General features: G+C 32.8%; 4 protein-coding genes and 5 non-coding genes across 9 annotated transcripts; 6 read left to right on the forward strand and 3 right to left on the reverse strand.

The window, feature by feature from the left end:
- Window positions 1–1,278: 1,278 nt before the first annotated feature.
- Window positions 1,279–3,395, forward strand: Phum_PHUM581520 (uncharacterized protein; the record flags this gene model as incomplete). Its single annotated transcript, XM_002432316.1, has 4 exons — window positions 1,279–1,320; window positions 1,847–1,940; window positions 2,070–2,206; window positions 3,237–3,395. 4 exons carry the CDS (start codon window positions 1,279–1,281, stop codon window positions 3,393–3,395), a joined length of 432 nt encoding a protein of 143 aa, XP_002432361.1.
- Window positions 3,396–3,567: 172 nt separating this feature from the next.
- Phum_PHUM581530 lies at window positions 3,568–3,661 on the forward strand. The gene has a single exon (XR_009833548.1). It is a non-coding gene; the product is annotated as a microRNA, putative (microRNA).
- Window positions 3,662–3,826: 165 nt separating this feature from the next.
- Window positions 3,827–3,909, reverse strand: Phum_PHUM581540. The gene has a single exon (XR_009833549.1). It is a non-coding gene; the product is annotated as a microRNA, putative (microRNA).
- Window positions 3,910–4,010: 101 nt separating this feature from the next.
- Phum_PHUM581550 lies at window positions 4,011–4,093 on the reverse strand. Its single transcript, XR_009833550.1, has one exon. It is a non-coding gene; the product is annotated as a microRNA, putative (microRNA).
- A 786-nt stretch (window positions 4,094–4,879) lies between these two features.
- On the forward strand, window positions 4,880–4,960 carry Phum_PHUM581560. Its single transcript, XR_009833551.1, has one exon. It is a non-coding gene; the product is annotated as a microRNA, putative (microRNA).
- Window positions 4,961–5,090: 130 nt separating this feature from the next.
- Window positions 5,091–5,166, forward strand: Phum_PHUM581570. The gene has a single exon (XR_009833552.1). It is a non-coding gene; the product is annotated as a microRNA, putative (microRNA).
- A 169-nt stretch (window positions 5,167–5,335) lies between these two features.
- Window positions 5,336–8,219, forward strand: Phum_PHUM581580 (serine/threonine protein phosphatase 2A regulatory subunit A, putative; the record flags this gene model as incomplete). The annotated part of the gene is made up of 9 exons (XM_002432317.1): window positions 5,336–5,494; window positions 5,591–5,877; window positions 5,975–6,081; window positions 6,217–6,551; window positions 6,643–6,835; window positions 6,922–7,169; window positions 7,257–7,640; window positions 7,728–7,992; window positions 8,089–8,219. The coding sequence occupies 9 exons, from the start codon at window positions 5,336–5,338 to the stop codon at window positions 8,217–8,219; spliced, it is 2,109 nt and encodes a 702-aa protein (XP_002432362.1).
- Window positions 8,220–10,134: 1,915 nt separating this feature from the next.
- Window positions 10,135–19,547, forward strand: Phum_PHUM581590 (UDP-N-acetylglucosamine--peptide N-acetylglucosaminyltransferase, putative; the record flags this gene model as incomplete). Its single annotated transcript, XM_002432318.1, has 13 exons — window positions 10,135–10,219; window positions 10,655–10,805; window positions 10,957–11,200; window positions 11,303–11,371; window positions 14,651–14,847; window positions 16,567–17,004; window positions 17,085–17,520; window positions 17,608–17,847; window positions 17,941–18,066; window positions 18,147–18,746; window positions 18,817–19,069; window positions 19,176–19,299; window positions 19,385–19,547. 13 exons carry the CDS (start codon window positions 10,135–10,137, stop codon window positions 19,545–19,547), a joined length of 3,126 nt encoding a protein of 1,041 aa, XP_002432363.1.
- A 2,507-nt stretch (window positions 19,548–22,054) lies between these two features.
- Phum_PHUM581600 (uncharacterized protein) lies at window positions 22,055–23,399 on the reverse strand (the record flags this gene model as incomplete). The annotated part of the gene is made up of 5 exons (XM_002432319.1): window positions 22,055–22,335; window positions 22,458–22,727; window positions 22,805–22,833; window positions 22,949–23,048; window positions 23,165–23,399. The coding sequence occupies 5 exons, from the start codon at window positions 23,397–23,399 to the stop codon at window positions 22,055–22,057; spliced, it is 915 nt and encodes a 304-aa protein (XP_002432364.1).
- Window positions 23,400–23,647: the final 248 nt, after the last annotated feature.

Consider the following 23,647-nt stretch of genomic DNA (forward strand, 5'->3'; position numbering starts at 1 on the left):
TACTAATTGGACGTGTAAAATAATAATTAACCTTTGAATGATTTAGTTATTTATTTAATTTTTCCTTTTTTACTTTGTTTTCCTTTTAAGTAGGCGCAAATAGAAAAAAACATTTTGTGTTTGAATCGTTTTGTCGCGAACAACCAAAAATGGGTAAACGACGATTTGTTTGTTTGTTTGTTTGATTGTTTGCATTATCATTTGTTGTTGCAACGTTCGCATGAGCAATTAAAAAAATAATAATGTTATTAAATTTGCACGTGCATGTTTTTGGCGTATCGAGTTTTTTTAGAGGGTGTATTCGTAGGTGAAACGAAGTGGTAAAAGCCCCCCCCCTCTGGACCCCCCGTGTATTTTATTGCATTTTTGTTTTATCGATGTGGATTTTCACATTCGTCGTAAAATGTCCGGGAAATTTTTTTTTTTTTCTCGAAAATGTTGTTGATTAATTGTGAGGTGAGAGAGAGAGAGAGAGAAAAAATGTCCGAACGTTGTGTGCTTTGTGTAGTTACTTGAGCCCAAGTTTAATATTCTCGCGAGGGATGTAATAGAAAGAGACTGTGTGTAGAAAGGAGAAAGAGAGAGAGAAAGAGGAAAAGAGGAAAAGGAGAAAATAAAAGAAAAAAAAAAAAAATTGCCACCTGTTGATTCTTTAAATTTACAATTTTTGCATTTGATGGAGAAATACATTTACACGTGGAAAAAAAAAAACAATGCCTTGTTTCTCTCTCTCTCTCTCTCTCTCTCTTTCTCTCTCTCTCTTTTTTCGATAATTTCGTCAAATCAAACCTTTAAAAAAAAAAAAAATTTGGTTTTGGACATAAAAGTTATAAGAAGGATTTAATGAAACCTTTTTTTATTTTTTCCATTGCACGCTCTCTCTCTCTTTCTCTGTCTCTCTCTCTCTCTTTCGAACGTTCTCGTTCACGAACGTCGTTCAAATGAATGAATGAACGGGTGAACAAAATCGTTAGAGGTTGTGTGTAATGAGTAGGAAAATTTTTTTTTGTTTTTATTTTTTTTATTTTATTTTTTATACAATTTAAATTTGAATATTGAATCAAGTTCATAAAAATGCTCGATTTATTTTTTTTTTTTTTGCGTTAAAAATTCGTTTCGGGAAAATTTCAAAATGGCGAAATTGATGATTGCGCATAGTAAAAACTCATCGGTTACAATTTCGCGGGGAGCTATAAACAACAATATATATATATATATATAGAAATTGCGAGTTGTTGATTTGTTAAATTATGCAATAGGCGGAGATGGAAACGACCAATGAGAAATGTTTGTCTTATTGAACGTATGATGAATATACAAGTATTAACTCGTTAGCAGAAATATATTCGCACCGGATTTTTTTTTTTTTTTTTTTTAGCCACGTGGTTTGTTTCTTGTTTGTTTGTTTGTTTGTTTGTTTTGTTTTCGTTTTGTTTTTAATGCGTTATGTGCCGTTGTCATTTTTACATTTCTCTTATCGTTACTATTATTATTATGATGATAGTCGTCGTCATTTACGTTAATTTTCCTCAAATGGCTATCTTATTTTATTTTCTCTCTCTCTTTCTTCCTCTCTCACTTTTCCAAATCAGGTTTCATTGTTATTTGATGCCTTGATTTTTCTTTCGTAAAAAAAAAAATAAAAAAAATAAACGGATAATAACAAAACAGAAAAAGTTGATAAAAAGGCGCGCATTTTGGTTTCCCGTTCAAGTTCACGTTGATAAACAATTTGTTTTTAATTTTAAAAATATTTTATAATTTATTTATTTATTTTATTTATTTATTTATTTAGTTATTTATTTATTTTTGTGGTTGTTGTTTCTGTTTCAGCGTTCTCATTCAGCTCAATCTCGAGGATTTGTTTCAAAAAGCTTTAAATTCGCCGCAACACCTAAGCCGGATACAAGCCGTATTGGACAAAATGTCAAAGCATCCAGGTAACTACTACTACCTCTCTCTCTCTCTCTCTCTCTCTCTCTCTCTCTCTCTCTCTCTCTCTCTGACAAATTGAAATTATTTTGATTTTGATTTTTTTTAAAAATTTTCTCTTGTTGTTGTCGTTTTAGATTTTACGACGAGAGTACTGCTCATGAGAAAATTACCAAGGTTGGCATTACTTTGCGCCGGTGAAAATCAATCGGAACACGTAAACACTCGGTTGTGGCCTTTGATTTTATCTTGCCTAAACGATAAGAACGAAGAGGTTAGTTAGTTATAATTAATTATAATTATTCTTCATTATAACGTTGACGTACGTGCGACAAAATCCTGTGTAAACTTGTCGGACTGTTGTCGAAAGCATCATTCATTCGAATGGAAATCCCAACCCCAAATCCGACAAAAAAAAAAAACCAACGAAAGAGAGAAAGAAATGCGGGCAATGCCTGCCTGCCTTCCCACATGCTGCAACTTCCTGCACAATTTTTTTTTTTTTTTCTTTTAAATTTTTGAAAAAATATCATCATCATCATCGTCGTCGTCGTCGGGTTGACATTGTTTGTTTGTTTGTTTGTTTGTTTGTGCATGAGTTGGTTGCTGACGGTTGGTTAAACCGATTCGTGGTGTTCGATGCGGTCAACCGTTTTTTTTTTTTTTTAAAATGGTTTTATTTTTATTGATTAATAAATAATATTTTTTTAAATTGTTTTTTTATTGAATGATTTACAACACATGTTAATTGTTCGGACACGGATCGGTCAATTTCATCGTTAATGACTCGTAAAGGGTAGGTGGGAAGGGCGAGGGGAGGAGGAGGGAAGGAGAGGAAGGGAAGGCGGGAAATCGAGCCACACGAGTATTTCAGATCGTATTATAAGTACAAGAACGTTTTAGAAATGGTGGTGGTGGAGGAATGGTCGTGGTGATAGCACATGGTAGGGTATAGTAAAAGTAGGAGAGCATGAAAACAAGAGACATGAGTCCTTTTTGTTTCCCCCCTCTCCCTCTCTCTCCCTCTCTCTCTCTCTCTCTCTTTTTAAATTGGTTAAATAATTTTTATTAATACGAGTTTTGATGTTTGTACAAGATGACCTTTTTATGTTTTTTTTTTTCTAAATGTTTTTTCCTCTAAATAAATATATGTATGTATGTATATGCACACATATGTTTGCCCTTTTTTAAACGTTACAAAAAAAAAAAAAGACGGAAAGATAAATTTTTATGTTAAATTTGGTCGGTTTGTTCGTTTGTTGTTTGTTGTTTGTTGTGAGAAGACATTTTTTTTTTTTTTTCAGGTTAGAAAATCATGCGAAGTCTCCCTGTTGGTGTTCATAAAAGAAAAACTTTTGGATCAGGAAGTTATAACGGAAAAAGTTTGTCCATCCATCGTGAAAATATGTAAGGAAGATGGATTTGCGAGCACGGTTGCCGTAAGTATCATAAGAATAAGATGACTTTTTTTTTTTTTTTTTTTTTTCTAAACGAGATTAAAGAGTAGAAGAAGGAGAAGAGGTAGTAGTAGTTGGTAAGAGGTACCGATGACCAAGTAATCGAGCCGGGGGAGAGAATTAAAATATTTAAAAAAAAATTTGGTTTGTTTGTTTTGTTTTCTTTTGTTTCGATGTTGGTTTCAACTTTTTGAAAGACATGGGTAGTGAGATGTTGGTTCACGTGTCATTTTTACCTCTCACTACCTTGTCTTTCATGAAGAAGTAACCGTGATGCCACTTGCGGAACGTTTTCTTTGCGGGTGAGTTGTTGTTGTTGTTGTTGTTATTAATTCATCTTCGTGATTCTCTCTCTATCTCTCTCACTCTTTGTCTCTGTCACATTCAAATTTTTTTTTTCATCCTTTTCTTCTCAATCAAAATCAAAATCGACAAGAGCAAAATTCTTTCATTACAGTTGACTGTAATAGATAAATATTGTAATTCTATCACAGCCAGCTTTGATGAGCAGAACGTTGTTCGAAAGCATCGATTAAAAAGAAAGAAGAGAAAAGAAAAGAATGTTCGATTCATCGAATTTGGAAAAAAAGGAAAGAAGAGGAAGAGGAAGAAGGAGAGAAGGCAATTCTCGGGTCACAAAGTGTATGTGAAATGTGGCGTCTTTGAATTCATATCACAGCCACTTTGATGACCTCGGAGTTGTCGGAAAAAAAAACCTTACTAGGAGGAGATAATAATAATAATAATATTTTTTGTTATTTTCCGTCGAAAAGGGTTATTTATACCCACGTGACGAAGCGTTCAGAGGGGTAGTAGGGATATCGGGTGATGATGAGGGATTTTTAAATAATAATAATTCTTAAAACTACGCGGGGTGTTGTTTGAATTGATGAACGTGTCAGCAGATATTTTCATGTTTTTTTTTTTTTTTTTGAATTTTCCTTATCGATAAGGAAAAGCGGTTATTATAATTGATTTTCATCATTATTTTAAATTTAATACACGGTGATTAATTATGTCGATTTTTTATTTTTTTGTGAATTTGTTGTTTCTTTTCAAAAATTTTATTTATAATAATCGCCATTTTTTCTTCTATCTCTTTCTATCTCTCTCTTTTGAAAAGGGAAGAAATATCATTTTTTTTGTGTTTTAAATTTCGTCTATTGTTTTTTTTTCTTATTGTTGTTGTTGTTGCTGTTGTTGGTGCTGCTGCTGCTGCTGTTGGTGCTTTGTAAACAAAAAGAAGAAAAAGAAAAGAATATGAATCGGAGATCCACCCGTCAAATCGGTTGTGATTTATGTTTTATGAATTTTCATATCACAGCCATATTTGACAAGTCGGGTTTTCGGTTTGTCGACAATCGTTAAATAATTTGACGAAACAACAAGTGAGAAGAAAATTTTTTTGGTTTTTCCGGGTTTTCCGGGTTTTTTCCCTTTTAGTGACGAGGAAGAATAAACACTGACAAGAGAAGAAAACTGTCTAAAGTTTTTCCTCTGCCACTCACAAAGTGGCTGGGGTATGTTGAATTCATATCACAGCCAGCTTTGATGAGCGGGACGGGGAAATAAATCTTCAATTCATCTTTTGGTTTTTCTTGTTTTTTCCCATCGAAATTTCGAATGATATGAGAGTTAAATATATATATGAGGGGAGGGAAAGGGGAAGGGGAGGAGGGAAAATTGTTTTTTTAGCTGTTGCTCCGCTCACAAAGTGGTTGGTATATGTTGTATTCATTTGATTTATCATATCACAGCCAGCTTTGATGAGTGGGTCTCTGCTATAAAATCCGAGGAAATTTTTTTTTTTTTTTTTTTTACATAACTTTATTATCTCTGTCGGGGGGAGGGGAGGGGAAAGCTCATTTATTTATTTAATTAAATAAATTAATTTAAAAAAAAACTTTTTTTTCTTTCTTTTTCTTTATTTTTAGTTAATGGGAAAAATGGTTCCGTTGATTGGTAAAGAAGCAACAGAAAAATATTTCCTACACGTGTTCGTTCTCCAGTGCTCGAATCCCGGTTATTTGATACGGAGGAAATGCGTGAAAAGTTTGGGAGATTTTTGCGCTGTGGTCGGAATGGAAACCACAGAAAAATATCTGGTGAGGAGGAAAAAAAAAAAATTGATAATCCCGTCCCGTTTTTCCGGTGGGAAAGGAGAAGGAGAATTTAAAAAAAATTCCCATGAATTATCGCAGGTGGATCCTTTCGTCAAATTGTGTCAGGATGATTATTGGGAAGTGAGAGCTTGTTGTCCCGCCGTTGCCGTTCCCGTGTCTTGTACCTGTTCGTTGGAAAAAAGGAAAACCGTTTTGGCGGATGCATACGCGGAACTATTGCTCGAAATCGAACCTCACGTCCGATGTTCCGCCTACGTATTTTTAGGTGCCTTCATATGCACATTCGCCGATCCGAGCATAACAAAATTGGATTACAATGAAAATGGGAAATTGATTTTCGTGAGTCAGGAAGGATACGAATTTCGGTGATTATTATTATTATTATCATCATCATCATCATCATCATCATCATCATCATCATTTTTTTCGTTATAATAGGAAAAATTTCGTTTAAAATTTCAGGACAGCCGAAGTTTATTACAATTATTCGAAAGGGATTAAATGGGAAAGGGATATGAGAGATGGGAAACCTTATTTCAAAGAAGCTCCAGAAGATCAAACGTTAAATGGTACGTTACGTTTTTATTATTATTATTATACGGTTACAAAATCGGGGAGAAAAAACACCGTGTGAATTTAACGAACGAACGAATTGTTGTTGAATTTGATTTTTTTTTTTTTGGGGGGGCGTTCTTTGATTTCAGCATCGAAAGCTTTATTATACTTTGTACAGAACGAAAATGGGCCGCCGTTAAACGTGCAAGGCGCCAGCAATAGTAATAATAATAGTAATAATAACACGAATCAAAGTTTTACGGAAACGACGGATCAGTCGGTGTCTGGAATTTCGTGGAAATCGGAAGAAGATGGCGGCGGCAATTGGTGGACCAAGAGTCAAATCCCTTCGGCGGACGAGGATGAAGCAAACGATTTATACAACACATTCCGATTTTGGAGAGTGCCATTGGATGTTTTGGATACGTACGAATCATCCGAACCCGAACAAGACGACATAAGAACGGATCTCAATAATTTAGACGTATGTATATCGTGACTGATGTGTGTCGTTGATTTCCCCCCCCCCACTCCTCTCACTCTCTCCAACTCTCTCGCTCTCTTCGTTTTCACAGAACGAACTATCTAGTTTGTCGGAAAAATTGGCAGAATGTTCGACGGAAAGTTTAGACGTGAAAACGGAATCTCCGGTATCGTGTTCATCGAGTTCGGATTCGGGTTGGAATAGTGGAGAAACGACGACTCACGTCGAATCCGTCACGTCATCATCATCATCATCAGCAGCAGCAGAAGAAAAAAAAGACAGTCGTATGTTATGTTTATTTCAAAATGTCGACGCGGAATCATTGCGATCTAACTTTGCCAACGCTCCATTTTGTTTCTCCGTGTTTCAGAATCGCCTCAGCAGTCGGAGGAAAGCGAGGAAACTTCTCCAAAAGTCAATCTTCCCGATCAGAATATAGTTCCTCAAGTTTTGTTGGATAGTTTCGTATCGATGACGTCACCTCTCCTCGGAGATGTTTTCGATAAGGAAATGGCTCAAGATTATGCTTATTGCCTTCCAGCTGTTGCCTTAACGTTGGGACCCAGCAATTGGCCTTACATAAAAAACGCGTACAAATGTTTGTCGATGAACATACAGGTGAGAAGCGAGTTATTATTATTATTATTATTATTATCATCGATGATTGTTGTGTAAATTAATAATAATAATAATTATTGTTTACAGTGGAGAGTTCGGAAAACGGTCGTTTCAAGCATACACAAATTGGCGTCGTTGGTGGGCGAGGAAGTTGCATCCAAGGATTTGGCTCCCATATTCGAAAGTTTCAGCCGGGATTTGGACGAAGTCAAAGTGGGAGCTCTCGAACATTTGGCGGATTTTTTAAATCTCGTTCAACCGTCGACTCGAACCGCGTTTCTACCCCGTTTGAAAGATTTTCTAGAAATGGAATTCGATTACAATTGGAGGTACCGGGAAGAATTCGGGGAACAGTTGAGACTTTTGATCAAATTGTACGGTCCGTCGGATTGGTTGGAATATTTCGAACCCCTCGCGACTCTCCTTCTATGCGATAAAGTGGCCACAGTTCGTCACAAAGCAGTCACGCTGGTAAGGAAAGCAAACAGGGCGGCGGGAAGAGGGGAGGAGGATTGATCGGTGAAATAATAATAATAATAATTTTTTTTCGTTTTCCAGTTTTTGGAATTGATTGTGAATTTGTCGTCGAATCCGGAGGATCAGAGCAAATTGTTTAACATATTGCTGAGGGATTTCGCGAAGAGTTCGTCGTGGAGACGACGACAGATATTCGTTCATCTTTGTTCGGAAATAGCGAGAGAGAAAGCGTTGAGTGATGATGATTTTTGTAGGATATTGCTCGATTCCCTTTTGGTATTGAGCAAGGATGCCGTTCCCAACGTGGGTTTGTGCGTCGCCAAATGTTTGTCCAGTGATATTTTATGTACAGGCAAGGAAATTTAACATTCCCCAACTCTCCGCCCCCTCCCCCCGGATCACACGAGAATCACGTTTTGAATTCTTTTCTTTTAAATTTCAGGTTTTATTAACTCGTCTAGTCCTTATTTTTCAATCATTGTTGAAACTTTGGAAAAATTAAAATGTGATGAAGATCCAGATGTTAGGTATTACGCATCCGAATGGACAGGAGAGGGAAAAGAGAACACGTAGTACACGGTGGTGGTGGTCGTCGTGGTCGTGGAGGAGGAGGTGGTAGAGAGAGTAGTAGCGACGATAGCAATAGTCCCCGGAATATAAATAATAATAATAATAATAATAGGAGAAAAAAGAAAGAAAAAGAATTAGAAGAAGATGAAGAGGAAGAAGAAGAAGAGGAAACGGTTTAGGTTTTTTTTTTTTTCGGTAAAATTTCGCGGCGGTACCCGTGCTGGTTTTTCTTTTTCTTCTTCTTCTTCTTCACCTTAAATTGTAATCATCGTTATGATTATTATTATTATCATTATCGGTATTTTTTTCTTTCCGTTCGGTTGGGGTGGGAAGAGGGGAGGGGAGGAGTGGTGTGGGAGGGTGGGGGGGCGTGGAATTATTTTCTCGTCATTTAACGTAACATTTTCTTTTTTCTTTTTCTTTTCTTTATCCTAACAAAAAAGAAGGAATTTTTAACGAATAAACGGCGCGAAGAAGAATTTTGAAATTTTTTTTTTTTTTTTAAATTTCTTGCACGAAGGGAGAAAACAACGACACACGATATAATATAACGAATCATTTTTATTATTATTATTATTATTATTATTATTAATACTATTTTTTTATTATTTTTATTATTTTTTATTATTATTATTATTAATGTTTTTTTTATTGTTAAATAATAGAGTTATTGTATGTATAATATATGAAATAGATAGATAATCGCGTAACGAAGAGAAGAGAATTTAAAGAGAAAAGAAAAAAAGAAAAAATGGCTCAAAATTTATAGTGGAAATGAAAGTGAGCGTTTTTTTTTTTTTTTTTTTTTTTTCGTAACACAATCACACGTTTTATTAATAATAATAATAATTAATATTTTTTGAATATTATTTAAAATCGAAAAATTGAATTTTTTTATTATTATTTTTTACATTCATTGTAAAAAATCATTTTCCTTTGTTTTCGAATTTATCCTTTTATTCCTTTTTTGACATACCTTTTACGCGCGGTTGGACAAAAAAAGGTTGTTGGTATCCATGGAAGATTTGAAAAAACCGTTAAATCGTTTTGGAACGAAGTTGATGGTGGTTGTAAGATATGTGGAAAAATTATTTAATAAGTTGTTAATAAATTAATTGATAATTAATACAAATTGACGATTTGATTGATTTTGAGGGGGAAATTTACAAGAGAAAGAGAAAAAAAATGGAGGAATGTATTCGTTAATTAAATTGAAGAATTATGGTTGATTAATGTTAATAATAAATACAAATGACAGAGGTCCGATGATTATGATTATTAGGTTAGTAAGATTATTATTAATTACAAAAATATTAAACGATTTCGGTTGTTTTTTGTGTAAATAATGAAACGATGTGGTTTCTTTTAAGGAAGAAATCGAAGGATTTACGGATCGATAATGATAATTAATAATTTTTTTATTAATAATTAAAAATGGCGGCGGCCATTTGATTCGAAAGCGTTTCCTTACTAAAAATTTAAGATTTTATATATCGCGATTATAATTACGCGCGTGTGTGTGCGTGCGATTTATTAAATATCAAATTAATAATTTTATTAATGGGGTAAGTATTTTTTAAATCGAAAAAGTTTTTTTTTTTTTGAAAAAAAAAGGGAAAAAAAACGTGATTCCGGTTATAACGATTAGTAATTGAAAAAAAATATAGATAGCGTTGCGGTCAATTAAGTAATTTCTAAGCAGAAATTTTGGAGTTGTTCATTTAAGAAAAAAAATTTTTTTTTTTTTCTATATTAATAATGCTGTGAGAAAGAAAAATAAATTGTTGTTGTTGTTTAAATTAATAATTATTTATTTTTATTTAATTTTCAAATAAGAAAAGAAAAATAAAATAAAGTTTGTGTGTGTGTCTGTCTGTGTAACTCAGCAATTTGTGGTGAAATTTTTTTTTTTTCATAAATGCAGGCGCAACAACAACCCCAGCATCACATCGGAACTGCTAATGTAATACTCAAAATGAACGATATTCAACTCTCTTCTGTCGGTAAGTTTTCCATTTTTATAATATAATTAAGAATTCTTGTTTTTTATAATCTTAATATTACGATTTACTCTCTGATTTACATATATAATTATTTTCTTTTCATTACCAATAAGCTCGATAAATTACACCAAGCCATTCGATGAAATATTTTTTTTTCCATATAAAATTCATATTTTTATGATTAATTTTACATTTTTTCTTCCTTATTTAACATGAAGTTATTATTCGTTAATCATATTGAAATAATTTAAAATCGATTATTAAATTTATTACGTTTGATTTTACAAGAAAAAATTTCAAGGATGAAAATTTTGTTGTTGAAATGCTTTGGGGCATGCTTTACAATCAAACATTTTATTTTCCCCATATTTGATTCTTTTTCTTTTTGCCATTTTTTTTTAAATGTTTTTTTTTTAATGTTTAAATTATATTCAGGTCTCCTGGATTTGGCTCACAGAGAATATCAAGCTGGGGAATATGAAAATGCTGAAAGGCATTGCATGCAGCTATGGAGGCAAGAGCCGAATAATACAGGAGTCCTTTTACTTCTCTCTTCGATACATTTTCAATGTCGTCGTTTAGATAAGTAAGTCATGATGTTTTCCTTATCAATAATTTTTTTATAATATTATCTCATGTATTAATTATTTATTTATTATTCTATGTTTAAAGCCCCTGCAACAATTCTTACACGATTATTATTTTATCGAAATCCAATTTTTTTTTTGTAAAAACAGATCTGCACACTTTAGTACTTTGGCAATTAAGCAGAATCCTTTATTGGCAGAAGCATACAGTAATCTTGGCAATGTTTACAAAGAAAGAGGTCAACTACAGGAAGCTTTAGAAAATTACAGGCATGCAGTGAGATTAAAACCTGATTTCATAGATGGTTATATTAATTTAGCAGCAGCACTCGTCGCTGCTGGCGATATGGAACAAGCAGTGCAAGCATATGTCACTGCTTTACAATATAATCCAGTTAGTAAATTGTTGTTAAACTAATGCATCTATAATCAAGCGACAAAGTGTTGTCATTATAATATTAATTAAAATATTTTAAATTTAAATTTATTTTTACAGGATTTGTATTGTGTTAGAAGTGACCTTGGAAATCTTTTAAAAGCATTAGGAAGATTAGATGAAGCAAAAGTAAGTTTTTTTTTTTTTTTTTTTTTTAACTCAATCAGTTTTTAATAGAACAAATGCTTTCAATTGTCATCGCTCGAATTGAAAATGACATTCGATTTTGTTATATATATATACCTTTTATGTGTTTTTTTTTCCTTGTTAGTTATTTAACAGGAAAAACCATAAATTATAATATTTCATATTGTATATGCGCTATTGAAGCCCTTGCGTTTAAGCGATCATAAAATATATATGCATACATATTAATTCGAAACATGTTTTTAAATCGTACAAAAGTACTCGATATTAAAAATAAAATAAAATAAAAAATTAATTAATTAATAAGATGATGAAGAAATTGTGAAGAGGATAAAAATTGATTTTATTGCATGTTTTAGTTGTTGTCGAGGGTTTTTTTTTTTTTTTTTTTTTTTTTTTTTTGTGCATAATATAACTTTTTATAAAAAAAAAAAAAAAAATTTACAGCTCGATGTCAAAAAAAAAAAAAAAAGTGAGGTAATGTAATGATTCTTTTTATTATGATATAAAAAATGAAGTTGAGGTTATGTATAGAAGGAATCCAAAACGATTGTTGCTGCTGCTACCATCATCATTATTTTAAAAGGTGAGTTATTAACAAACGAAACAAATTAAAACAACACAAACATATACCTCCACACATACCTCCACACATACACATGTACAAACACAAACACACAAACACATACAAACACACACAAACACAAACACATACAAACACACACACACACACAAACACATACAAACACAAACACGTACAAACACACACACACACACAAACACAAACACATACAAACACACACACACACACAAACCCATACAAACACACACAAACACAAACACATACAAACAGTAAAACCAATTATTTATAATAATAATAATAATAATAAGACATAATATTGTATATTTATTTAAGCAGAATTTATTGAAAAAAAAAAAAAAAAAAAAAAAAATTTACTATTTTTATTTTTTCAGCTAACCTGGCATTTCCTGCATTTACTTCTTCTTACCGGAAATTGTTTAGAATTGAAAAAAAGAGAAAATTAAAATCTGACATTTTTTAATCAGGCTGAAATCAAAAAGAAAAAAAAAACAAAAACAAAAAAACATCCAAAAACATATTTTTGCCATTCCAACTTTCTATATACGTACGAAAATGTTTTTTAACGAAAAACCTTTTTTATAAACCTTTTTTTTTTTTTTTTTAGGTACATATATATAATATGTCTTTATATATATATTTTAATAAGAAAAAATTGTTTTATTTATTTAATTATTTATTTAATGTATTTATTTTTTAAAATGATAATAGAAAGTTTGGGTAGCAAAAATGAAACAAGAAAGAAAAGAGAGGGAGAGAAAGGGAGGAAGAAATTTAAATAAAAATAATAAACGAATCATTCAATATGGAATAAAATCGATTGAGTGCTCCGTTTCCATGTTTTATATTTTAATTTTTAGACGGAGAAAAACAACAAAATGGAGAAAAGGAAAAACAATGGAAAAGCGAAGCAAATGAAAAAAAAAAAAAAAAAGTTGAAATTATTTACAGTTTTAAGGACAGACATACACACACACTCACTCTCCAGTGCGTTTCGATTGTTGTTAGCCTGAATATTATTTTAAAAATTAAAAAATTATTTAAGTGATTTAAAAATTAAATATTAAAAAAAAAAAAAAAAAATGAAGTTTAGTCAAGTGGTCCACCACCACCATCATCATGGTTCATCATGATGTGTTGTTATCTCTTCCTTTTGGGTCACTTGCGGGTTCAGGTAAAGTAATTTAATGAATGGCGTCAGTTTCCCCTCCCCATTTAAAAAAAAAAAAAAAAAATTTGTTTATATTAATTTATAATGTTTTATTTTTATTTTATTTATTTATTTATTTGTATTTCGAAAACAAACAAACAAACGAACGAACAAACGAAAAAAAAAAAAAATGAATAATTTCATATAGAAAATAAGTTTATATAAGGAAACTGACATTTTATTTAAATTAATTTATTTTTAGGTTTTTGAAGATTTTTTTTTTTTTTTTAATTTTAATTTTAATTTCAATTTATTTATTATTATTATTATTATTATTATTATTTTGTCGGAAAATCGCGTCAGTTTTTTCCTTCTTTTTTTTTTTTTTTTTTTTTTTTTTTTGGTTTGCATATGAAGTGTGTGATGAATTTATCATTTATTCTTTTTTTTTTTTTTTTTTTTTACAGATGACGTGAATTTGCGGTACTGCGTGCGCTTTAGGGCGATGGAGATGAATAAGAATAAGAAAAAGAAGATGTAGTAGTAGTAGTAGTTGTAGTAGTTGTAGTAGTAATTGTAGTAGCAGTAGAAGTAGTAGAAAAAATAAAATAAATGCAACCGGAACGATACAATATTTTTTTTTTTTTTTTTTTTTTTGCGAGCGCGCGCAATGTAAAATGAAATCGTCGTGATTTCTAGAACATTCTAGAACATTTTTCGTTCGTTCCGTCGCATTTTTTATTTTTTCCACTCTTCTCTTTTCTTTTTCTATTCTTCTCTCCCCTAAGATTGCATTGAAATATTTTTTTTTTTATTAATTATTTCGGAGAGTAAATGTTTTGTTTTTATCACTACACGACGACGACGACGTAATACATTTGCCTCCGAATAGCTAAAAAAAAATATTTTAATTTGCTTAATTGAAGAAATCATAACACGATTTTATTATTATTATTATTATTATTATTATTATTATTATTATTATTGTTTTGAATCGGGAAATTCCGTTTTACCCTTGAAAAGGTGTATCGAATACGCGATAATTGCTAGAAGGTCTCTCGATATTTAGCAGGAACATTAAAAAAATTTTTTTTTTTTTTTTTTTAAATGTCAATTTAATTACAATTTTTAAGGTTTTCTCTCTCTCTCTCTCTCTGTCTCTCTCTTTTTAAAATTTATAAAATCGGGAAAAGATTTTTTTTTTTTTTACTTTTGCTTTCTGCTCTAGGGCGTAAATTGAAAAAAAAAGAAAAACGAAAAAAAAAAAAAAAATGATAATTCCCCCCCTTCGCGCGCAATGGCGAGTAGTAGTTTTTTTTTTTTTTTTTTTTTTTTTTTTTTTTTAATCATCATCATTATTATTTATTGACCGTTAAAAAAAAAAAAAAGCGTTTTGGCGATTTGCAAAAAAAAATAAAAAATAAAAAATAAAATGAATGAATGAATGATTGTTTAAAAAATTATTAATTTAATTTTTTTTTTTTTTATCGAAACGCGTAAAAAAACGCAGGCTTGCTATTTAAAAGCCATTGAAACGTATTCGGATTTTGCCGTTGCCTGGAGTAATTTGGGATGCGTATTCAACGCGACTGGAGAAATTTGGTTGGCCATACATCATTTCGAAAAGGCCGTGGCTTTGGATCCGAATTTTCTAGATGCTTACATCAATTTGGGAAATGTGTTGAAAGAGGCCAGGATTTTCGATAGGTGAGTCGATTTTTTTTTCTTTTTTTTTTTTTTTTTTTTTCTCAATGGTAGGGGTGACTGAGAGAGAGAGAGAGAACTGGGAGGGGTGGAGAGAGAGAGAGAGAGAGAGAGAGAGAGAACTGGGAGGGGTGGAGAGGGAGAACTGGGGGGGGGGGTGTAGACAGAGAGAGAGAGAGAGAGAATGAAAATGGAAATTTTCCCACGTGGAAATTTGTGCGAGTTTTTTAAATATTATTATTATTATTATTATTATTATCAATAACGGAAAACGTACTCTTTGAAACGTCACACGGCCACGTTTTCTTCTCTGATTCGTTAAAATATTTATAAATAAATTTTTTTTTTTTTTTTAAATGTTTTGTGAAACCTTGAAACAAAAAAAAAAAAAAAAAAGAAAAAAAAATTTCATTGCCAAACGTTTCCGTTTATCTCATTTATTTAAATAATAATAATAATAATAATAATAATAATAATAATAATAATAATAATTTATTAAGTGGGGAGGTGAGAGAGGAGGAGGAGGAGGAATAGGAGGGGAGGAGGGACTACAAATCGAATGTCGATTTGAATTTCACTCGGCCTGACAAAATTTGTTTTACTGACTTGTGAGCAATGAGAAGAGAACGATGACCGAATTTTCCTTTTTTCCCCTCCCCCCTCTTATCGACACAAGAAGAAGGAGGGGGGGAATAAAAAAGGTGTGTTTGATTGTAGTCTCACGATTGAAAATAAATTTTTGTGCAAAAAAAAAGAAAAAGAAAACATTGGTCAGAGTTTGTCGGTTGGCAAATTCACGCATTTAAAGTCTTAAAATAAACTGCAACAAACACAAACACATTCGCACTCACTCGCTCGCTCTCGCACACAAACAAATTTCCACGGCGGGGAAAAATGTTTATTCAAAAAAAAAAAAAAAATTTTTTTTTTTTTTTGGCTTGAAAAAATTTCTATTTGTAAACCATCTCCGACCTTCTCTCGGTGTAATTTCGAGAGAGAGAGAGAGAGAGAGAGAGAGAGAGAGAGAGATGAAAAGGGAAAATTTTTTTTTTTTTTTTTTTTTTTTGGACGCGAGTTTTGTTGACGCGATGGAATGGATTTCGACTGGACCTTGTTTATTAAAAAGAAGAAAAGAAAAAAAAATGTCGGGTCGCAAAAATCTTTGAAAAAATAAATAAAAAACCGTTATAAATAATAATAATAATAATAATAGTAATTTTTGTTCGCGTGAGTTTTTTTTTTTTTTTTTTTTTTTTTTAAATTTTAAATCGGGGATTTTAAAAGGGCGCGCCATGTTTTGTCAAACGATTGTCATATACACGAGTTGTAAAATTTTCGCAAATAATTTTGTACCACGAACCGATTTACGCTCTTCTTGTTCTTCTTGTTCTTCTTCTTCGTGTTTTCCACGGTCTTCTTTTTACCACGACTCTTCGTCGTCTTCGGTGTCGTTTTTTGATTCTTGTTGTTCCCCTTTCGTGTATTGTTTTCCAAAGGTGATAAAGAGGTAAATATATAAAAAATGGGATTGTGTTTGTTTTCTCTCTCTCTCTCTCTCTTTTTATTGTTTCGCACATGAGCCATTTAACGTCATGACGAGTATGAATGTGGTAATTGAGGTTTTTTTTTTTTTTTTTTTCTGCAAATAAGTTTAATGATTATGAGAATTAAAAATAAATAAACGTGCACGATTTGATTTGTTTTTCTTTGTAAATTGTCCAGGGCCGTTGCCGCATACCTGAGAGCTCTCAACCTTAGTCCGAACAATGCTGTCGTTCATGGAAATTTAGCATGCGTTTACTACGAACAAGGTCTCATCGATTTGGCCATCGATACTTACCGGAGAGCTATAGAACTTCAACCCAATTTTCCAGATGCTTATTGTAACCTGGCGAATGCCCTCAAGGAAAAAGGACAAGTGCCGGAAGCGGAAGATTGTTACAACACGGCTTTGCGACTGTGTCCAACTCACGCGGATTCCCTCAACAATCTTGCCAATATCAAACGAGAGCAAGGTTATGTGGAAGAAGCGACGAGATTGTACCTCAAAGCTTTGGAAGTTTTTCCAGAGTTTGCCGCCGCTCATTCTAATTTGGCATCGGTTTTGCAGCAACAGGGAAAACTCACGGATGCGCTGTTGCATTACAAAGAGGCCATCAGGTGAAAAAATTTAACAGTTTACCAACATTTTTTTTGGTCATTCATTGACTGACGGGTTTCGATTGCTCCCTTATTTACAGGATTCAACCGACTTTTGCCGACGCGTATAGCAACATGGGAAACACTCTCAAAGAAATGCAAGACATTCAGGGAGCGCTGCAATGTTACACGCGAGCCATTCAAATCAATCCCGGATTCGCGGATGCTCACAGCAATTTGGCATCCATTCATAAAGATTCCGGGAACACGACGGAGGCCATACAGTCGTATCGCACTGCTTTGAAATTAAAACCTGATTTTCCCGATGCCTATTGCAACTTGGCTCACTGTCTCCAAATCGTATGCGATTGGACGGATTACGAAGCTCGAATGAAAAAACTCGTGAGCATAGTTGCCGAACAATTGGAAAAGAATCGTTTGCCTTCGGTTCACCCTCATCATTCCATGTTGTATCCCCTTTCGCACGAATATCGGAAAGCTATTGCGGCCAGGCACGCGAACCTGTGCATAGAAAAGGTATTTGTCGCGAAATCATTTAAAGCGTGAAATGTGCGTGTAAAATGATGGGAAAAAAATGTCTGTTTTGTTTTATGTAAATGCCAGATTCACGTTCTTCACAAGCCTCCCTACAAATGCACTAAAGAAAACAACGCCAGGTTGCGAATAGGTTACGTATCGAGCGATTTCGGAAATCATCCCACGTCTCATTTGATGCAGTCTATTCCAGGTTTACACGATAAAAATAAAGTTGAAGTTTTTTGTTACGCTTTAAGTCCGGATGACGGTACGACTTTCAGAGCGAAAATCTCTAGGGAAGCTCATCATTTCGTCGATTTGTCACAGGTCGGACATATTTGAATGACATAAATCGTTGTTGTCGATTGGATTTGTTTTTTTTTTTTTGTCTAAATTGTTTTTATTCTTTGTCCTGTTTAGATTCCGTGCAACGGAAAAGCTGCGGATCGAATTCACGCTGACGGAATACAAATATTGGTCAACATGAACGGATACACGAAAGGAGCAAGAAACGAAATATTCGCTCTAAGACCGGCACCCATTCAGGTACTACCTAAAAAAAAAAAAAATTAATTTTTTTTTTTTAAACGTCATTCCACGTCATAAACGTCACATTGTAATTTTAGGTTATGTGGTTGGGTTATCCCGGTACGTCCGGAGCATCATTTATGGATTATTTGATAACCGACGTCGTGACATCACCGTTGGAATTGGCTCATCAGTACAGCGAAAAATTGGCTTACATGCCGCACACGTATTTCATCGGAGATCACAAGCAAATGTTTCCGCATTTGAAAGCTCGAGTCATTCTGGCGGATAAAAACACGTCTAAAAAAGATCTTGCGGACAACGTCGCCGTCATAAACGCCACGGATTTATCTCCGATAATAGAACACACGGAAATCAAAGAAATAAGAGAATTGGTGGCGACGGAAACCGAACCGAAATTAGAAATCTCACTCAAGGTAGCCGAACTCCCGACGACGACTCCCATCGAAAACATGATAGCTTCGGGACAAATTCAAACTTCCGTTAACGGCATCGTCGTTCAAAACGGTTTGGCTACGAATCAAACCAACAACAAAGCGGCAACCGGAGAAGAAGTGCCACAGAGCATTGTCATCACGACGAGGCAACAGTACAATCTTCCCGACGATGCTGTCGTTTATTGTAATTTTAATCAATTGTACAAAATCGATCCGATAACTTTACAAATGTGGATGAATGTAAGTTTAACGAATCGATTTTACCGACGCCATTTTTGATTGATATTAAAACGCCATTTTTTTTGTGTAGATATTGAAACACGTGCCAAACGCGATTCTTTGGCTTTTGAGATTTCCCGCGGTGGGGGAAAGCAACATACACGCGACGGCTCAACAATTAGGAGTCAGTCCGGCGAGAATACTCTTCAGCAACGTGGCCGCGAAAGAAGAACACGTGAGACGGGGTCAATTAGCTGACGTTTGCCTGGATACGCCACTTTGCAACGGGCACACCACGAGCATGGACGTACTGTGGACGGGAACGCCCGTCGTAACTCTTCCAGGTGATGGATCGTTTTCCAAAGTTTTTTTTTTTTTTTTATCGCGCAAAAAGCACTCGTGGAAATGATGGTAGTAATGATGATGATGATGATGATGATAAATTTTCAGGAGAAACTTTGGCTTCACGCGTTGCAGCATCTCAGTTGGCAACACTCGGTTGTCCGGAATTGATAGCAAGATCGAGACAAGATTATCAGGACATAGCCATAAGATTGGGAACGGATAGAGAATAGTGCGTTCAAATTCACCAAAAAAAAAAAAAAATCGTTAAAATTTTATCTATTCGTTTGTTAATTTTTTTTTTTTTTAAATTTTAGTTTGAGAGCCATAAGAGCCAAAGTTTGGTCGGCGAGAACGGAAAGTCCGCTGTTCGATTGCAAAAAATACGCGGAAGGAATGGAAGAATTGTTTCAAAAAATGTGGGAAAGATACGCTCGGGGTGAAAAACCCGATCACATCGATTGTTCTGCCCAAAAATAAGAAGGGAAGAAGAATGGAAGGAAGAAAGGAAAGAGAAAGAAGAAGAAAAGGAAAATCGCAACAAGATCATTCTTTTTGTTTCCGTATCCGGACATGGCGCGAATATCACAAGAAACGAACGCAGCCAATCGAACGGACAGATCGAATCGATGATGATGATGATGATGAATAAATGAAAATTCAAATTTAACGGCCGAGATTTAAATGATGGCAATCAAATTTTTTTTTTGTGTTTTCTTCTTTTATCATCATCATCATCATCATCATTATTATTATTATTATTATTAGTTTTTTTTTTTTTTTCGTGATTAACTGTGATAATTATTATTATTTTTTTTTTTTGTTTGAAAAAGCATTACCATTCTCATGTCTATTATTGCTTCTGCTAGTACTATTGCTACTTCTACTACTACTACTACTACTACTAATTACTAACGTTGTCGCCGCCATTTTTTTTCCCCCCCCCCCAAGTTGGACCGAGACGAAAAGGGAAAGGGGAGGGAGAGAGGGGGAAAAGTTGTTTTTAACACGATGGAACTTTTTTCTTTTTGTTTTGTTTTAAGTCAGAAACGAAGCGAGATGTTGTCGTCATTATCATCATCATCATCATCATCATCTTTGATGAGATTACCCCAATTGACAGAAAGAGAGAGATGTGGGGGGACATAGTCACGTGATAACATTATTACAAAAAAAAAACGGTTGAAAATGTTTGTTTTTTATATATTTTTCATTCAACCGAAATTAAATACCGGTTAAAACGATGATGATAATAATAATAATAATGATGTTGATGATGATGATGATGATAATAACGATTGTGAGTGATTTTATTTTATTTTTTTAAAACACAAATAAAATAATGATGATGATAATAATAATAATAATAATTTTCTTTTCTTTTCTTTTATTTATTTATTATTATTATTATTATTACGGTTTTTATTAACTATTAATTCTAATGATAATGATAATAATGATAATACACGCGTGTAAATAATTAATTAAATAAAATAAAAAAAAAATAAAGGTGATGATGATGATGATGATGATGATGATAATGATGATATTAGTAACGTGTGATAAGAATGAATGAATGACAAGACCTTGTACAGGTTTTGGTCGTTATTTATTCGAGCAGGAAAAAAAAATGTATCGGTAAATTTTCTTTCCGTATGTAATCGTGTTCCTAGTTATTATCATCATCATTATCATTATTATCATTATTATTATCGTAATATTAATATTAGTTAGGCGATACCTTATAAGTATTAATGTTTATACATATTTAAAAAAAAAAAAAATAAATAAATAAATGAAAATATTTTCTTATTAGTTGAATAAATAAATTGAATTAATAAATAATAATAATGATGATGATGATTATGATTATTATGATTATTATGATTATGATGATTTTGACAAAAAGTGTATTTTTTAATAAATTGAATAAAATAATGAATTATTTAAAATAAAAGTTTTATTATTTTTTCCTTTTTTTTTATTATTTTGTCGTATTTATAATGACGCACAAACATTTCCTTATAGAAAAAGAAATCGATAACCGGAAGTACGTCAGACCGAACGTTCTAGAACTTTTCATCTTTTTCCTTAAAATCCGTCAGTCGTTTTTTGAATGTGTTATAGTGCGGAGACGTTCGTTCGTTCGTTCCTTAATTTTACTTAATTTTTTGTGAAATCCTTTTTTGTTTCGATTTATTATTTATATTAATTAATAATTTGATAATTAGTGAATTCGTTAATTGATAAAATAACGTCGGATCGCGTTTTATTAAGGGGATAAAATAGAAAAAACGAAATCAAATTTTCATATTCTATTAACTTTTAACTTGAAAAACCAACATGGCGGCGTCGTTAATGTAAAATGTAAAGGTGAGAAAAATTTATGTAATTATCGTTATCGTTATCGTTATCGTTAATAAGAATAATAATAATTGCGACGTTGAAATAATAATAATAATAATAATAATAATAATAATAATAATAGGAATAATAATACGCGGCGTGTTAATCTATAACGCCGCGTAAAAAGGTAAAAAAAATTTTTTTTTTTTTTTTTTTTTGAATAAACGTTGAAATTCGAAAATGATTTATGCGACGTCTATCGGTAATAAATGTAATTAAAAATTTCAACGGTTACGATCACGTGATGTGATGCAAACGTCAACGGGGTGAATTTTGATTGTTAGTAAAAAAAAAAAAATTAATTTGAAGGATTATTATTATTATTATTCTCACGTAAGTTGAATTAAATTAATAATAATAATGATAATAACGATGATATTAATGATAAAAGAATTTATAATTACAAAAACAATTAATTATATTACATAAAATGAGCACATTTTTAACGGCGTCTTTGAAACGGCCTTCCATATTTAAAAAAAAAAAAAAAAAAAATATAATTTAAGATTTTAACGTTAATTAATGTTTTTTTTGTTATTTTTATAATCACAGAACGATAATGTCGAGTGGATAATTAAGTGTCATACGTAATCCGAAGGCACCGTTATCATTTCGCATATGGAAGACAGTCTTAAAGGTGGAGGCCTACGATTTGAATCCCAAAACGTAGTACCAGTATCGGGAGGGCCGACAGCTTCGTAGGTTCTATCGGACGGAGCACATGATAAATCGCTATAATAAGCACTGCTAGGTGCCGAAGAGGGTAAACAATCCGGCTCAGGTTCAGAATCTGCATATCCAGTGTTTTGATAAGCAGGACTGTTTGAGGAAACACGATCCAATTCGGCATATAACGCTTCGCCTGTAAGGAAAAAGCAAGTAAAAAACAATTTTTTTTTGCTTATTTTTATTTTTGTAACGGTCAAATTTCAAAATGGGGAATGATTGTGTAAAAATTTTAAAAATTATTTTTTGTTAACTAACCGTTGTTAGGATAAGTTTCTTCTACTGTGTAATGATTATCTGGTGCTATGGGTGCTGATGAACCCAATTGTGTCGGTGCTGTCGGTGGACGTCTCGACAACCAATACCACACCCTCCTCTGTCTTCTATCTTCGCTTCCATCTATTCTATCACGGGGTAAATGATATGTGTTTTCAAATTCTTTGCTACTTGCTCTACTCGTCGATCTGTTCGACAAGTGTATAGATGGCGGTTCTCGTTCGTCGTCTCTTCGAAGACAAAAACACGAACCTGTTCAAACAAAATTTTTGTTTTATATCCACACTATGGTTATGTCATAATTTTCATGTTTAAAAACAAATATTTACCTGTTGAGTGTCCTAAATGTTTTAATCTGCTGGAAAATGTAAAAAAAAAAAAAAAAAGAAAAATTCGATTAATCGATTATGTTTATGGCGGTCGGTTTTTTTTTTTCAAAAAAATGTTATCGTTAGCAATATTTTTATACTTACTTCCTACATTTAATTATCGTTATCATGACTACAGCACCTATCAGTGCTGACAACAGAGAGACTATAATTAGGGTCATCACCCAACTTATTTCTTTACCATCTGTAAGAAGTAAAGAAGGGGTTATTTTTTTTTGTTTATAAAATTTGGAATGACTCTCTTATCATTTTAAAAATATTGATAACGTGAAAAGAATAGGTCATTGATAATAAACATACCTAATGATTCCGGTCCTAAGGGGTGATGCCTTGCCCAGGTACACAAATCGCAGGTGGTGACACCATCAGTGGCAACATCATCATCTAAAAATGGGGGTCTTGGAGGAGGTGGTACGAACGGAGAATTCCACAAACCATCTTCTCCATCGAGTGTCATCGAATGGAATGTATCCACTTCGATGGCATCTATCCACCAGTCTTCATCTGACGTGTAATCCGCATCCGAATTCGTCATTTTGTCCTAAATGACGCGGAGTAAGAAAACAAATAATAAATAAATAAATAAATAGAATTTAACCGAACATGTCGCGTGCGTGTAACGGACTGTCGCGAACGCGTAATATCGACCGGGTTTTTCGAACGTATAAATTTTTAAAACTGAAAACCCCCAAAAAAAATTTACGACGAAACAAATGAGGGCGACATTTTTTTTTCCCCCGAAAAAAAAAATCGTCGTTGTCGTCGTCGTCGTGGTTGTTGTTG

Source organism: Pediculus humanus, genomic scaffold (assembly GCF_000006295.1).
Source record: "Pediculus humanus corporis 1103172108309 genomic scaffold, whole genome shotgun sequence".
NCBI lineage: Eukaryota > Metazoa > Arthropoda > Insecta > Psocodea > Pediculidae > Pediculus > Pediculus humanus.